The sequence below is a fragment of the Athene cunicularia genome, assembly GCF_003259725.1.
Source record: "Athene cunicularia isolate RWA chromosome 1 unlocalized genomic scaffold, athCun1 chr1_part1, whole genome shotgun sequence".
Lineage (NCBI taxonomy): Eukaryota > Metazoa > Chordata > Aves > Strigiformes > Strigidae > Athene > Athene cunicularia.
This window is the reverse complement of record NW_020799091.1, coordinates 2,756,135-2,773,709: the sequence shown is the minus strand read 5'-3', so window position 1 is coordinate 2,773,709 and position 17,575 is coordinate 2,756,135. Positions and strand designations below refer to the sequence as shown.

General features: G+C 41.4%; 1 protein-coding gene across 1 annotated transcript in view; it reads left to right on the top strand.

Moving 5' to 3' along the window:
- RSF1 (remodeling and spacing factor 1) overlaps positions 1–17,569 on the top strand; it is a 37,985-nt gene extending 20,416 nt beyond the window's left edge. Inside the window, exons 9-15 of the mRNA XM_026842268.1 lie at positions 2,426–2,480; positions 3,755–3,864; positions 6,801–6,868; positions 7,980–8,187; positions 10,275–10,498; positions 13,347–13,538; positions 16,788–17,569. Of these exons, the coding sequence (XP_026698069.1) occupies positions 2,426–2,480; positions 3,755–3,864; positions 6,801–6,868; positions 7,980–8,187; positions 10,275–10,498; positions 13,347–13,538; positions 16,788–17,362 (1,432 nt within the window). The 3' untranslated portion in view covers positions 17,363–17,569. The remainder of the gene's footprint in view (positions 1–2,425; positions 2,481–3,754; positions 3,865–6,800; positions 6,869–7,979; positions 8,188–10,274; positions 10,499–13,346; positions 13,539–16,787) is intronic.
- Positions 17,570–17,575: the final 6 nt, after the last annotated feature.

Sequence of the window (17,575 nt, the reverse complement as noted above, 5' to 3'; positions counted from 1 at the left end):
ACTTCATTTTGCATTTCATTTTAAGGCCTTTACCTGAGCAGGATAGGCTTGTTTCGTTTGCTGATTTCTTAAGCAGTGTATACTCAAGCCAGGGAGAAGAAAAGCAGATCTTGAAAGCCTCACTAGTCATGTTTAAAACCAGCTGAATTTTTCTCATCTCTCCAAGTCTCTTAATGTTTTGCATTGCAAGAAATTAGAAGTGGAGGAAGCTATCCAAGATACTTGCTGAATCCTAAAATGTTTACATTTCTAGTTCCTTTCTCATTTTAGCAGTTGTATTCCTTGCCTTAAGATGTTACTTAATTCATTTTCAAGAGCATATGATTTTGCGTGGTGAATGACAAAGTTCTTCCTCATCCAACCAGTCTCGTGGTGCTCAGATGGATGAAGATTTCTTTTCATCTATCATTTTGGAGAACTGACATTAGGAGACGAAACCAATGACTTCAATATGCATCCAGAATTTTCAATTTAGATGTAATGATACCGATTTGTCAAAGTTCATGGTGTTTTTGACTGCAAAACAACCTAAAATCCTTTTTTACACTTTTAGTAATACTTTACGAGCCGTGTTTGTTCGTGTTATTTAAGAAAAGAACATTATGCTGGATTCTTTCAGTAAAGAGTTCTCCAGGAGGTTACTTGAATAGTGCAGAAGAGTAGTCAGACTTTTAAAATTTACTTAGCTTCTTTAGAAGTTAGTGAACGTTTTGGAAACAATTTTTTTTACACCTAGATGCCTTTATTTGCAAAAAATAACACACATACGATGCAAGTGTATCTAAAATTAATACGTATCTCAGACGTTTGTGCACGGGTCTAGATGACTTGTATATGTGATGCCTCCTGTTGTGACTGAAGTGTGATGTGATATGTGCACATACAACCACTCACTGTCATTTCAGAAGTCTGATTCTGGTTGATTGAGGCTCTTTAGCTCGGAAACCCAGAAGAGGTTCTCATCGTTTCTTGTATGATTTCATTCCAACTCTAATGATGTTTCACTGGATCCTGAAAGTTGGAGATCTGCTGGCAAGGGTCTAATTCATACCTTGCCCCTCCTTAGGATTGTTCTTCAGAGCGTACGGTCTAAAATGCTGTTACTCAAAATAATTTTAAAATCTGTAAAGATGTGGCTTTGTTTTAGAGCCCTTGTGGAGCCCAGTAAATGCTACCAACTTTATTTGATAATTTGTTTAATTTGTTATCCCTTGTTTTCTAGGAAAGGGCTAGTAAGGACCTGTGGTGGTGGTAGTTTGGTTACCCACCCCAGTCTAATACCTGGCAGTTCTTCCTGACAGACTGCTTTTCTGAAAGCTCAATTCAGTCCCCTGAAGATCAGCACCCAGTCCTGTTTGCGAGGGGCTGGGATATCCAGAATGTCTCTAGTTGGGACTGACAGATACGACAAGATATATGGGAGACTTGTGTGTCCTTCAGGAGCTGCAAGTAGAGGCCAGGAGTCAGAGTTGTGCCCAGGGTAATTCAGATGATATGGTTGAAATGATAATGTTGAGGCAAGCTAAACTGAATTTTACTTTGATTTAATCCTGTAACATACTGTGGATAAGGAAGACTGCCTGCTTCTCCTTAGAAGAGTCTTTCCTGTATCTGAGTAGTCTCTCTCCCACCTTCTGCCTAGTGTTCTCTAGACCAATTTATTGTATTTTTTCAGCTTTTCTCAACAGCACAGTAACTCCTACTCTAGCTCTGAACTCTACAGCTAGATTACCTTTTTCTTGAAGTATTTGTGTTGCCCAGATGGCACCAAGTACTCCAGCTAGTTGTGAACAGGGCTGACCACCGTGGCAGCCTTCCTTCAGTTGTCTGGTAGGCTGTTCTGGTCACACATCCATCTTGACTGGGTTGATCTTTGTTCAGGCTCTTCTCCTCTGGCAAAAAATTGCTACGTAGGCAGTTGTTTGTTCCCTCGTGTTTCTAGAGTAGATTGTTCCTGCCCGGGTCTAAAGTCTGGCACTTCTCTGTCTTGGATTGCATCCCATTTTTATGTAATTCTGCTATTTCAATGTGATTTTTGAATTCCCATTTTATCTTTCAGTGTCTCAAAGGTTGGTGATAGTTACAGATCTGACAGCATAATCTTCCATCACAACGTTGTTGTTTTTCAGTTGTTCTTCAATTGCTTTCTACACCCCAATACAATCATTTCTGTGGTGCCCGCAATCTTCAAATACTGTTGTTTGTCAGAACTCTTTGGAAATCTCTTACATTATGCATGCAGGAAAACGTAATCATATGAGATGTAGCACGTAATTCCAACTAAAATAACCGTTTTCCATTGGAACATCCTCTTGGGATGCTTCTGCCTAGTGATAGTGAGAGCTTCAAGCAGTGCTAATTACAGCATTATTTTAGATATCTGCAGTCATTTTATAAGCTTATTTTCATTTTTTCTCTCCTAAAGAAAAGAGCGATTGGTGTATGTGGGTATCAGTATTGAGAACATCATTCCACCTCAGGTAAGTTACCGTTTCTATGTTGTATTATTGTTTTATTTTCCAAACTTCTCAGGGAAGAAGTTTCTCAGTGGTGTGTTAGATGTGCTAGTAGCATCTTCGAAGGAAAAATCAATCTATATACAGGTCAGAAATAATTCTAGACCCTTTGTTTTAGACTGAGATTGAATTTAGCAGAGAAACCAAGGGAATTTTATGTTTGTTAGAGCCAGCTGGTGCCACAGAGTCCTCTGTCAGTGAAGGATCATGCGATCACCCCCCTACCCATTACAGCTGAGTTTTGAATGCTCTGCCATTCTATAGTTTACAGAGGTGGGAGGTAGTTTATTTAACTCTTGTCTGCTGTGTAGTTATCTAGGTCTGAGCTAATTGTCATAGCTTTCCTTTGAAACTGATGGAAACATGTTTCTGCCTTATGATTCCGAGGGAATATGTACTTTCTGTTAGAAGCATAACATTTGCCTCCAACAAATGTGTATGAAAGTCACATGTGGTTAAAAAATACAAACATTTAGTGCTTTATTAATAGATGCTTTTATATGGTTTCCCTTTACAAAGGAGGAAGAATGTTTTTATTCATGTGGAGAACAGCCTTTTTTCACTTCTTAAATGTTTTAAAGTGATTCTCTTGAAGTCAGCCAAATGCCTTCGTCCAAAATTATATCATGTTCTTTGTAGAAGAGCTTAAAATGAAACTTTTGTTTGTTTTAAACATAGGCTTTCCACTCTGACTGTAATAAAGCCAACTTTCTCCTCCTCTCTCTGGATAACAGGAAAATGATCACATTTTACAAACTTCCAAAAGAGTCTATGGCTGGGAGCAAATATTTGAAAAATTCAGCCTGGGGGCAGATTTTTTTTGTTTGTTTAGATTAATAACTTGGAAACAATAACATAAAATTAAATTGTGTGGAACTTTACTGACACTGCACCATGTAGAAGTGTTCGTGTGCTCAGTATGTAGAGCTGCTAGCAACAGTTTGTTCAGCTGCTGCATTTACTAGTCCTGAGAATATCACCTGAGGCACGATCTCAGTGCTGTAGTATAAACACAGTGATATGATAACCCAAGCCCTTGGACTTTGAAATCTCATGATATTCCGTAGCAGATACGTGCAAGTGTTCACATGAACTCTGCTATAACAAGTCATTATATCTGAAGCCAGCATGTGTTGTGTCGGGCATATGAGCTTTCTAGACCATATGAGTTCAGTCATAGTGAGTGTGGAGGGAGGGGGGAGATAAAGCTTTTTGACACTTCTGTCTTACGTGAACAGGAGCCAGAAATACCTGAAGGTCAGGAAGAAAAGAAGAAAGATTCCAAAAAGCCAAAATCAAAGCTGCTTGAAAGGAGGTCTACCAGAACCCGAAAGTGCATAAGCTACAGGTCAGCAGCTTGTTTAAATAGATTGTAAAACAAAGAAAAGTCACGCTGTTGTTTTCTTTCTCAAGCAACCCACCACTTCTCATGCACGTGTTTACATTTTAAAAAGAGGCCCAACTAAAGTGTCTTTGCTTTTTCCTGTGAATACTGGCTAGACTTGGTGATTGTAAAAGCATATGGGGTGGTACAGTGAAGGGCTAATGCATAAAAACCATTAAAATGTTTGTGGTACTTTGTTCAGGAATACTGGAGAAGGTTTTGGTGTCACTGCAGTTTCTGGAGTAAGTTAAAAGCAGGTGAATCATACCTCTCTGTTGAAAGGGTGACATGCTAGTGTCTGAAGGCCTTAAATTCCTCTCTCTCTTTTTATCCACCCTTACAGCTTCTTTACATGAAAGGGGCGTGAAACTTAAAATGCAGTTAGACAATAGTACGTCTAAAAAGGGTCTGTAACTCTTTAGAGAAATTGTGATAAAAATGCCATCAGTGAATTAAAATTCCAAGATATTTAGACTCTCTGAGTTCTGAAAGTAGAATAGGTCACTAAAGTTTCCAAAATTCAGCATGATCTTAATATTATCTTTTGTCCTCAGTATATTACCAAGGTGTTTTATAAACTATTTTCTAAGAGATACCTTGAGATGCTCCACATCCTCTTCAGTCCACCAGGCAAGTAGGCAGCCTTTTGGGATTAGAGAAGAATGCAGTTGCCTGAGAATTTTGTCTGAGCCTTTTGTCTGAGCCACAAAATATTTAAAAAAAAAAAAAAATCTTTCCTGTACTTGCTCTATGTAGGCTTTTATCATCAAAAATTAGAACACTACAACTCTCAAAACCTTCCAAACAATAACTGTGACTAAACTCACAGTCAGGCTGGGTTTGCTGTTGAGGAGAGAGAGGCTCAGTGTTTGCCTACATGGAGTTTTCCAGCCTGCTCAGAAAACTCAGTCTGACCTTGCTTAGCTGTTGATTTTCAGTAACTTTTAAAATTAACAGCAGAAAGCAACAGTAATGAAAATACCATTGCTGCTTTGGGAAATTAAGTATTTCTGTGAGGAACATTACGCCACAGGCAAGATTATATAGATTTGCTGTTATGTTCATGACAGATCAGGCAGCATCTGAGCAGGAGGAAAAAAAAAACCTTGCCTGTAGGGTATCTGGCATGACTTCAGCAGGACACATGTTGTGCAAAGACAATCATTTTTATTGGAAATAATGTTTCGTATAACGTTCTGGAAAAATCAATCTTCTGATACAGAATGATAGAGTCTTTCCTACAGACTCCATCATACACGTAACTTTGAGCTGTTGAAAATATTACATGTGTCTGTATCACTTCAGATTTATATGTCCGCAGTGAAGTCCTGCTAGCGTCACTGAGAATTGTGTATGCTTTCCTTCAGCGGGGGAGAATAAATGCTAAATGTCTTATTTCACTTACAGGCAAATCTGTATTGTGTAGCATTCTGGTTCTATAAAGACACATAATCCCTTTGCATCACCCGGGTCATCTGTTGAGTCCTCTTGTGAGCAGGTTAGCAAAAATCTGAGTAATGAATAAAGCAGCAGCAGAAGAAATTACGTTTCATTACACCTAATGGACAAGCAGCTGTCAGCTCATGTTTGGGCTCGGGTTATTTGTTAGCATTGATTTGAAAGTGTTAAGTGATCTGTCACATTTTCAAGAGGTGAAGTTTTTTTAGCAGTGTAGAGGGAAAATAGTGTTTGAGTAATGTGGAGCTAATCTTACTGATGGAATAATTTCAGAGTTACTTCCTTGCTGTGTAAAGCTGCCTTGAACGTGACATGCAGTTGTTCTTAGGACTACAAAGAAAGCAGAAATCTGTTACCTTATGTTTAAGTGAGGAAGTGTTTTATACTTACTGTTGGAATAGAGAGTAATATTAAATCTATTCTTTTCTTGTTCTGCTGGGGGTTACTATGGAGGACCATGATTAACTGTAATCTTCCTTTTGTGACTGAGAAACCAAATCTCTAAGGAAGGATTGTCCAATTGTTAGTTGTTTGTATCTAAAAAAAAGTTGTTTGGTTTTTTTTTTAAATGAGAAGAAAAACTTGCATCTAAATAAAATGTCTTTGCTATATAGTTAATAAAATCGGTATACTTTTGCATGTTCTATCTCAAGGCACCTATTTGCTGATACAGGTAACAATCTTTTCTTACGGAGTTTGAATTCGTAACTGAAGAAACGGACTGAAGTCATCTGCGTAAAAGGGCTGGATCCTTCTTCCTGCATTTGCTATTTCCTCCAAATGAGTTACTCAGTGTGCAAAGGTTTATGCACTTTTATAAAAGCTGCTGCAGCACAGATGTATTCAAATATTTTGGTTTTGTTTGCCCTATTTAGTTACGTATCATTATAGCTTATTTGTTCAGTTTAGGATGTTGCAGATCCATAATTATTGTGAGCTTTAAGAGGAGAAAGAAGCTGTTTGAAAGAAGTTTTCAAGAAAATTTAGACAGGATGAGTAATTTGACTTTAATAGGTGCTTTTCAGAGAGTCTCTTTTGCAGATTGGTAGTGTGTATGTCAGGAAATAAAAGGTGTGGAAAAAATGAGTAATACTTTGTCTGCAAAACGCCACTGATACCATCTTAAAGAACTTTCATTATATGTTGTTAAATTCAGTGGTATGTCATGTAAAATGAAAGTGGTTTTCTGTTCACATAAATCAACAGTATGACAGGCAATGATAAATAATGTGCTAGCAAGTAGAAATAAGAAACACACCTTCTTAAAAAATGGCTATTTTATCATCAATCCTGCCCATTATCTTTGTTCTTTTATTATATATCCAGCCCATTGCCTGGGCAGTGTGATTTCCTAGAGCAGTTTTAGATTTTCAGGTATGTTTTTGTAATATCAATTAATTAGGTTTCGCTTCAGAGTGGTAAATGAAAGCTGTTACTTTTAGGTTTGATGAATTTGATGAGGCAATCGATGAGGCAATTGAAGATGATATCAAGGAGGCTGATGGAGGAGGTATGTTTCTGATCTTATTATTCATTGCAATGGTGATAAGAAGATAGAGACCAAATTTATTTTTATATGAAAAGCAACAAATATAATTCTCTCCCTTCAACTTTGTAGTTTACAGTTTTTACTGCTGTATTTCTGGAATCAAACTACATAATTTCCCTTGGGAATGGCCATTCCAGCCTGCCATAAGATGCCAAAAATTATTTGGTCTTGATAGTTCAATTCAACTTGTACATGTTTTGATATATGAATGCAGGGAGTAAGCATGGCATTAAAACTCTTGAAAATTAATTTCATCGGTTTTAGATTTGAGATTGGAAAAGCAGCTAATGCTATTGACATTTGGCTTCTGTAAAAATTGGGCTTATAACTGGTCCGCAGCTGGACCCCCTAAAGACTGGGTCTACAACATCATCTTAAAAATGTTAATCCAGCTCTATAAGCACTTCTCAGTTGAACATGAATAAAGTGCAATTATGTTCTTTGTTGCCTGTTAAGGTGACATAGGGGTCCAAAAGATGGAGATGTAGATGGATTTGTGCTTCTGCCTCACCTTAACTTGCCTGGAGAAAGCTGCCATGAAATGTTATCCCTCAGGTGTTTGGCTTGTGGCATCTCCATCAAGACCTGAGTTTTCAGAAGCTTGGTGGATGTTTACAGACAATCTGAGAGTTGGGTGCCTGTGGGTATGTAACACAAGACCCATAGAATAAACATAACTAAGTCTCCACAGTAAAAACAGCTTTTCAGAAACTCCACTCCCTGGCCAAACAGCAACTTAAACACTTCATCTTCCAAGAGGGATATTCAGCATTATGAAGAAAATGTATTTTCTGGTACCTGTTCTACTCAAAAGGCACTCGCGTTGGTAATAACGTGGGTTGGGGTTGAGTATGAGAACGCCAACACTTACCTGCTGTCTTCTTCATGGGCCTCAGTATTTCCAAGAGACCACAGGTGGGGCTCTGTGTGTGTCAGGAACAAGACTCCAGACTGAGTCTTGCATGACAAAAAAAATATTCTGCTTTAAGCTAGAGCCATGGTAGAAAGGTATGTATAAAGTTAAACAAAACCCAAACTTGCTCTTTTTTCCCCTTTCTATAACGGAATTCAGGCATTGGCAGAGGCAAGGACATGTCTAACATCACGGGTCACCGTGGAAAAGACATTTCCACAATCCTAGAAGAAGAAAGGAAAGAAAACAAGCGACCACAAAGGGCTGCGGCAGCACGGCGCAAGAAACGACGGCGACTAAATGACTTGGATAGCGACAGTAATCTGGATGAAGAAGAGAGTGAGGATGAATTCAAGATTAGTGACGGGTAGGTCTTCAGTTTAACTTCCACCAGGAGTCACAGAGCGCTGCAGGCTGAAACGATCATTAGGAGCATGTGCCCAGTGCTGGAACAGCACTGCACGGTGCCCGCAAAAGTCCTCCTGGCCTAGGGGAATGTCACTGTGCTGGAAAAATTGCACTCCACATCCATGTGCTGAAATCATCCAATCTGTATTTTAAGCAAAACATGTTCTGGAAACGTTACTGGTATTTTTGAGGCCACGCTGCGGGGTTCTGTACATGGTTATGTTAGTGAAGGAGCCAGTTGGGCGCAGTTCTCTGACTGATGTGAGTATCTAGCAGAAATCCTTAACAAAGATGTAGCTAAAATGAGGCTGGTTGTTTCCTTCGGAAAATTGTGGGGCTTTTACTGGGCCTGATTTTTATTTAGAAATTGGAAGAGTAAAACGTCCCCCTTTAGAGCATACAGAACCTAACATGCAGGTTCTGAAATGACTTCTGCTCTCTGGGAAATAAGAGTTTGAAAACAACCAAAGAAGTGGTTTATACTGTAGAAAACAAAACACCTCTCTTGTGAAGCTTTAAATGCTAAATGAGTATTTCTCTGGCTAACTGAAACTCTTCCCATGGGATTTCTCATCCTTCAGTCAGGGGAATTCCTAACATCTAAAATTATTATTAGATTTTTTTAATGTCCTGTATGCCTCAGTGAAGAAACATAATGGAACGTCAGGTGTGGGCTCTTTACCATCAACATTTAAAGCTTTACACCAGTCACTGAGTCAATTTACAAAGTGTATGGATAATCTATACAACATAAATGCAAATTTTGAGCTTTGTTTTTTACCTGTGACCACACTGAGGACATTTCAGTGCACCCTGAATAGTTGAGCTAAACGTGCTGGAAATTTCCAATCGATGAGCGTAGCTTGTAGAAATCTCACAGAATTAATAGTGCATTGATCTGTTAAAGTGTGCTCATGCATTTTCAACTCCATCCTCTGCTGAATGCCTTCTGGATGTTCTACCAGAATTTACATTCAGCTGGCGGCCAGATGCAAGTGACTGTACCTCCAGTGCTCAACAGTTTTTAAAAAAGCCTTAGCTCACTTTTGAAATTATGGGAGCTGATAAGTTTGCGAGATGCATGTTTTGCATGAGAGCAGTAGTTTTGTGTTAAGACAGGCTATTCTAATTCTCAGACATTCTGTAGGACAGGGCTTGGCTCACGAAGGGGAGGACGTCTCTGCTAGAACATGGTGGGTGGTTTTTCCCCTCGGCAGGTGATGCTCATCGGTAGTTCTTGCTGTGCAGATGTTACGTTGCAGTGTACTACACAAACACTGGCATCTGTCCTGTGGAAATGGCACCTGCAGCCTCAGTCTGACAGACTGTTTATATTCACCTGCTGTTCTAACCTGCTGTGTAATGCACTGTAAAGCTGTATCCCAGGCAGACAACTGAAACCTAGTATCAGCAATGGCAGCTTGCTCTCTGGATCTTTACTCGGCATTATTACTATGATATTTATGCATTTTTTGTGTAAGACAGTACTTATTTTGCATGTTATCACTTGCTTGTAAAGTACAAGTACTACTTTAGTCCTTTGTTTCAGAATCACTGAACCATTCAGGTTGGAAAAGACCCTTGGGAACATCGAGTCCAACCCTCAGCCCAACTCTACAAAGTTCTCCCCTACACCATAGCCCCCAGCATCTCATCTAAACGACCCTTAAAGACATCCGGGGATGGGGACTCCACCCCGCCCTGGGCAGCCTATTCCACTCTCTAACCACTCTTTATGTGAAAAAAATTTTTCCTCATGTCCAGTCTGACTCTCCCCTGTTGCAGTTTCAAGACGTTCCCTCTTGTTCTGTCACTAATCCCCTGTGAGCAGAGCCCAGCCCCAGCCTCTCTGCAGTGTCCTTCCAGGAGCTGCAGAGAGTGATGAGGTCTCCCCTCAGCCTCCTCCTCCTCACACTGAACACTCCCAGCTCCTTCAGTCGCTCCTCACAGGATTTATTCTCCAGTCCTTTCCCCAGCTTTTTTGCCCTCTTCTGCACTTGCTCCAGCACCTGATGTCTCTGTTGTCTGTGGTCTCTCTCTAAACAGATCTCAGGACGAGTTTGTTATATCAGAGGAAAATCTGGATGAAAGTGAAGATGACCCACCATCAAATGAAGACAGTGATTCAGAGTTCTGTGCCCGCATATCCAGGCGACACCTTTCCAGGCCCATGAGGCAAAGCAGGAGGTTACGAAGGAAAACAATCAAGAAAAAATACTCTGAAGATGATGAAGATGAAGATTCTGAGGAAAACTCAAGCAGAGAATCTGGTGAGTATAAGAAGTCTTAAGATATATGAAATACTCAGTACTGCAGACAGGAAGAGGGGAGGTCTCAGTTTCCTGTCGTGGACTGACACTACCTTGTTTGCTTGCTTTGGAAACTGGTATTGAGTACTAGGTTCTTGGCATTTTAAGTAATTACGTATTTAAATGAAGGGTTGTGCTGTGATTCAGAAGGCCACCTTTGTAGATAGTTTCACCTACACTGTACCTTCCTGTCGGGCACATGATTGCAGGGAAGAGAAAGGATGGAGGCAAAAATGTACTTCTTTATATAGCTACTTGTAGACCTTCCAAATACCTTTGAAAAAGCTTCCGAAAGAAATTTTTTCTTCGCTTTGTATGGAACAAAGTTCCTTCAGTTGTGTGGCATTCTGTGTTCTCTGGCTGGTTTGAAAACAAATGATAACACTTTGAATCTCTCTTCTACAATTATCCTTTTGGATCTTTAGTAACCGAAGACTCTTGCATCACAGAACCTAATAATTCACTTTATTCTGTTTGTTCTTCAACCAGTTCATTTGCTGGTTTCACAGTTTGGAGTGTGAGAATAGTATCTGTGCAAAACTTAAACTTTGTCATGATCGGCATCTTTCTTTGAAGACTGTCCTCCTTGTTTCTCTTTCATTTGAGACCCAGTCCTAGAAAGTGACAGATATTTAAGCACTTATTTATTTTTCTTGTGAATTTAAGGTACCAAGGACACTGGAGCATTAACTTACTGCAGTGTGTGCTACCTTCCCAGTGTTTTATCTCTAGAATATGGATGATGAACATGTTGGAGTAAGTTGCTTTGAAGTACTGGTTTCTAAAAGGAGGGTTCATGTATGGACAGAAGAAGATAGCTAAATGCACTTAAAATAGCTGCTGCCTTCCAGTCCTGAATGCATTATTGCACTAATTGTAAGCTGTTATCAATGAAGATACTGGCAGAAGTCTAAAGACACTGCTCATATATTTGATAATGCACAGGAGCAACTGTGTGGTTTGTTCACTGGTGGACACTCACGTTGCAGATGAAAGTATTAAGAGCATAATTATGTAGCAGCAAATGAAAATTTATTAATGACTAGCAGCACCAAATCATTAACCAATTTAAAGATTTAGAAAATAATTCAGTAAAGTATGTTATCATTAAAATAGCAACTTAACTACAGATTCAAAGATGAGAAGATTCACACTAACTTACTGTGCAGTACCTTAAATCTGTACGCGTTTACATGTGCATTCACAAATACAAAACATATAAACACACAGCACTATTTGGATCCAGTAAAATATGTATGTCCCCACACTCCTGAAAATGACTGTGTATACCTAAACACATCGGTCAGCAGAGTCGGTCGGTGAAAGAAGCTTGCTCAGTTAAAATTTCTCTCCTCTCGAGTTTAAACACTGAAGATGCATTGGCAGAATTGAGGCTGAGGCGGTTGACTTGGCCCTAGCCTCCCGTTGGCTCCCAACCCAAGGGAGATGCTGCTCACAGCCACTTCATCCAGGATTGCTCAGAGGGTCTCACTTGGGGTCACTGTTATAAGGTCCAAGATAACAGACTTTTGTCAGGTACTTTCCACTCCAGCCCAGCTCCAACAATGAATTATTCTGGTGTCTTCCCAACTTGATGGTGTGTGATTCTGTAGGAGGTGATGGGCTGTTATAACCCTTCCCAAGGGACAGGGAGGACAGAGACAGGCTGTCAAAAGGCACCCTAACGCTCTGTTTACTGCTGTGAGCAGCACTTACCTCCCCAGGTCGGTATGTGGCCCAGGAGGAACTGCACCACCACAACACATCTGTGATAAAGTCAGCTGATTCCAGCATTGTGCCATATATATCTCTCTCTCTAAGAGTATAGTCTTAACTATGTGTTTCTCTCTTTTACCCTGGTTATTGTCCCTCAGGATCCTGCTTTTAAGCCTATTTTGAGCTAAGGAGATAAGGTGCCCTGTGAGTGGCTTTGTTTTCAGTCTCCAGAGATGGAGTTTCTTTCTGAAGGTGGTGGTTCTTGTTGACTTGCTCTGATTCTTTCTCTAATATTTTAGGAAGTAAGGAGGATGCCACTTTGATCTGTGATTCATGTCAATCGCTAACTTAGGAACAGTATGTGACATGTATAGAAATGTATCTTGGGATAATTGTTCTGGCACAGCTCAGTGAAAAAGCACCTAAAGTTGATTCAAGGCTATTTTCAGCTGATGTAAATAAATTTAATTCTTAAAGACACTAGCTGCTGTAGACTGGTGCAGGAAGAACTGTGAATGATGGTAAGTTCCTTCTATACAGTTTCTGTTTTAAGCAAACTTACAGTTGAGTGAGATGGATTTTTGTTGTTCATTTAAATTCTATAACTCAGATCTTAACCTGGAGTTTCTTCTCATCAGTAGTTTTTCATCTACCTAATCTTAAAAGGGTTCAAGTAGTGTACGATGTATTTCAATTTTAAAACCAGAAAAGAGTTTCCAGTGTCAGTGGTAATGTTCATTGTCAACTCCAATTCATTAAGGTTGTTTCAACTGTCAGGAACTGTAAATGAGGTGTCTTTGGCACCAGTAGAGCTGAGGGAATAAAAACACTGGAATGAAAACATCTTCTGGAGGAGTCTGAGGGAGACGGAAAAAGAATTTATGAGAAGATTATAAAATCAGCTAATTCTACACTGACAATGAATGGGGGAGCTGATGCATGAGCCTGGAACGGGTCAGGGTAATGAGGCATGATGGTTGGGACTCCTGTGCTGGAAGAGCACGTGGTTTTATTGGTGTTGGTCTAAAGCTTATCTGAATTGTGCAGTTTTGCTTTAATGGAATAATTCACGTCACTGTTTTCTTCTGTACAGAGAGTGGTGATTACACAGATTACAGTGATGACGATTACCTGGAAACTAGGAGGAGGAGATCAAGACGGAATCAGAAGAGACAAGTTAATTATAAGGAAGATTCAGAAAGTGATGGTTCACAGAAAAGTGTCCGATATGGGAAGGAGTTAAGAAGAGTTCATAAACGCAGGCTCTCCACTTCAGATAGTGAAGGTAAAACAAACAGTCCACCGTTTGCAGGAGCTGGTATATGTCAGCATTAGCATGAAGAAAAAATGTATGTAATTCAGAGATTTCAGAGAATCTTTTTTCTAGAGTTCCTTGATGTTTCTCAGAAACTGTTTCCTTCTGAAACAGTCCACTGGTACTTCCTGATGCGCTGGTACAGTCACTTCTCAAAGTCATCGTTGTCCCTAATCCTGACTTCCAGGTCTCAACTGACTGTGTCTGGCACAGAGTGCTGGCATTACAAAATTGGCACGAATGTTACTGCTTCACTGCTTTTCTGTTAAGAGGTCACAGAGCTTCATCCCACGAGTCTTTAAAGATTCTCTTTTGTAAGGGAAAGGGTATTACTTCTGCTGCCCTGACGGTACTTGTGCTGGTGGTTAAGACTCATTCAGTGTCCGGTTTTGAAGGCGTTGTGATAAGTACAGAGGAAGCCTGCTCTCAGTAATGTCACTCACACCACAGGCGACTGGTGTGCATTTTGCTGTAAAATCAGCTTTTACAAAAGCAAACCACTGACTTTGGGTGCTTTGCATTCTGGGCGCAGAGCTTATGAGACCTTAGGTCCAGCTTTCAGAGACGCCGGGTGGCAGTGGATGCCAGGCTGCCTCAGGAAATCAGCCGGCCTTGACAGGCCGAGCACCTCTGATTTGTAGGTAAGTTTGGGAAGTGCTGGCCTGAGTTTACAGAGCGTTAGAGGATCCTCTTAGATGAAGGGTGAAACAAGTGTGTAATGCAACTGTATAGTATCTCCAAAAGCTGATTTATACTTCAGTACAGTCTGTTCTCACAAGTAGGATGTACAGGCTCTCTGCTAAGAATCTGCTCTGTGGTGGCTGAGGGATTTTGCTGCCTGCACTGGTGCCTTTAAACAGTGCTGACTGACGGTGTCTTTTCTCCTTGAAATCCCATTTCTTCAGCTATTTTTGGTAATGTCTTTTTGCATATTAAAAGCAACACCATTTAGTATTATTCCAGTACTCCCAAAGTTCCCACAATGTGTTATAAAATACGTAACAGCGTTACTGGAAATGTAATTATATTGAAAATACAGGAACTCTGACAGAGTCTCTATCAACTTGAGCCTACGTTAAATAACACCCTTTAAAGTGACAGTTCATACATGTTTCTAGTGGAAATCACAAGCAGACATCAAATGGTGTTTGCCATTTGATTCTTCAGTCTCTGCCTTTTCTCACCTAAGCCATCGAAGGTCAGTGTAAAGGCTGTCAGTGTGTAGGCAATATTCCAGTTTGCAAAGAAAAAAAAAAAAAGGGTTTTCATTGAAGGGCAGCAAACTTCAGGTGACAGTTAGGCAGTGCTGATATGCTGGGGGTGGCAGGGGTATAGCACAGTGGTGGGGGTGTGTGTGTATATGTTTTTTTATGATAGTGCCGCAGTTATTTGGGCTCAGTCTCTGGAAGGGCGTAAAGCAGGTGCTGTGAGATCAGGGATACAGTTCTGCATTATTCCCAGCAGGCAGTTATTATCCCTTTCAGGGGGGAATACCTGTGTCACAGATGAAGGTATTAACATGGTAATGATTTAACAGGAAATTTAGATTTACTAATAAATAACGGCAATTGATCATTTACAAAATAATTCAGAAAATGTTATAAAAATAGCGACTTATTTACAGATTCTAAGATGACAAGATTCACAGTAACTTACTTTATCTTAATTTATATGTATGTACATGTGCATACACAAACACAAAACGTACAAACACACACAGAGAAAAAAGTATTTGGATCCAGTAGAATGAAGTATGTACCCACACACCAGCAAGCAGAGAAAGGAGCAGGTGAAAGAGAAATGAGCTCAAAGTAAAATTTCCCTCCTCTTGAGTTTAAAGTAAATACTGCCGATGCCTTGGCACTCCTCAAGAGGTGATAATTGAGACTGAAGCGGGTTGACTTAGCCCTGGCCTCCCGTCAGCTCTGGCAGCAGAGGACACCGTAAGGGTTTTGGTACCTGAGAGGGTCCCAGCTCAGGAGAGATGCTGGTCACAGCCCGCTGCCATCCAGGATCGCTCAAAGGGTGTCCCTGGTGCTCACAATTTATAGGGTCCAAGATAATTGACTTTGTCAGATCCCTTTTGCTCACGCCCAGCTCGAACAATGAAGTATTCTGCTGCCTTCCAGCAATTGCACAAGAACTTGATGAATGTGCAACTCTGTTATTGTTCCCATTCGACCCCATCCCAGGCACAGGTGTGCCAGGCCAGTAGGAGAGCAGTGTGACTGGTGAGGCCACACCTGGAGGGTTGTGTCCAGGTCTGGGCACCTCAACAGGAGAGAGATCTGGAGGGGCTGGAGCAAGAGCAGAGGAGAGCAACGAGGCTGGGGAAGGGCCTGGAGAATCAATCCTGTGAGGAGCCATTGAAGGAGCTGGGAGTGTTCAGTGTGAGGAGGAGGAAGCTGAGGGGAGCCCTCATCCCTCTCTGCAGCTCCTGACAGGACATTGCAGAGAGGTTGGGGCTGGGCTCTGCTCCCAGGGGATCAGGGACAGGACAAGAGGGAATGGCTGGAAACTGCAACAGGGGAGGGTCAGACTGGCATGAGGAGAAAGTATTTCACCAAAGAGTGGTCAGAGAGTGGAACAGGCTGCCCAGGGAGAGGGAGTCCCCCTCCCTGGGGGGGCTTAAGGGCCATTGGGATGAGCTGGGAGGGATGTGGGGTAAGGGAGAACTGCGTAGAGTAGGGCTGGTGGTTGGACTCGATGATCCCAAGGGGCTTTTCCAACCTGAATGGTTCTGTGAGATGATGGGCTGTTGTAACTGTTTCCGAGCACTTGGGAGGGGCAGGAGCCAGGCTCCTTAAGGGGAGGGGCACCTTGGCCTTATCAGTCCTTATCTCCACAGATGGGCGTATAGCTCAGGGGAGGGGGGTGGAATCACACCTGGCACCAAGCAGCCCAACAAGGAGGCATGGGGAGGGGTATGAATTGCACCACCACAACCTGCCTCCAAAGCCTCTGGTGCTCCTCAGATTGCAAACAGAATATCAACAAATTGTTGATCTTTGCTACTTGAGCAGTTTATTTAAAAAGTAAAAAGAACGCAAGTGTTTTGACATGGTTGGGCAACCTGGGGAAGCAGACAGAACTCCATGTGGTGAGAGAGAGAGAGAGAGATATGGGTTTTTAACGAGTGTGAAGGATGAAAAATAAAAGTGTAATTGTTTCAGTTGCACTCCGATTTGCTAATGGCTTTAAGTCTGCTGCTTATTCCAGAGAGCTACACATCTAAGAACTCTGAAGATGACGAATCCACAAAGGAGTCAAAGCAATTGATTCGAAAACGTCGGCGAAGTACAGATGACTACTCTGAGGAAGAAGGAGCGGATGAGGAAGATGAAGGGAGGCCTGTCCGCAAACGGCTGAATCGAATCGAAACAGACGACGAAGACAACTGCGAAAACGCTAATGACGCCGCAGAAAACCCCGCTCCTGCAGATAAGCTAGCAGCACCACAAGGTCCTCAAGACAACGCCAAGAAGCACTGCTACCGGATAGAAAGCGACGACGAAGATGACTTTGATAACGTAGGGAAAGTAGAGAGCCCTTTGGACTACAGCCTGGTGGACTTGCCTTCCACCAACGGACAGAGCCCAGGTAAAACCATTGAGAACTTGATTGGGAAGCCAAGCGAGAAGACCCAGGCCCCCAAGGACAGCACAGCCAGCGCCAGCCTGGCGCCCAACGGGACGGGGAGCGGGCAGGAAGCAGTAGGGCCGGAGGAAGATGAAGATGAACTTTTGAGAGTGACTGACCTTGTTGATTACGTCTGTAACAGTGAACAGTTATAAGACTTCCATTTTTGTGCTAATTTATTCCACGGTAGCTCATACCAGCGGGCCAGTTATTAAAAGCTGTTTTATTTTTCCTAGAAAATTCTCCACTACAGTATCACTTTTTAGAAGCAAGAATTTCACCAGTCCTGCAGTCTTTCTGTGAAGTGACCAGTTTTGAACTTTGAAGATTAATTGCTGTAAATTCCCTCTCTTACCCCCCCCCCCCCC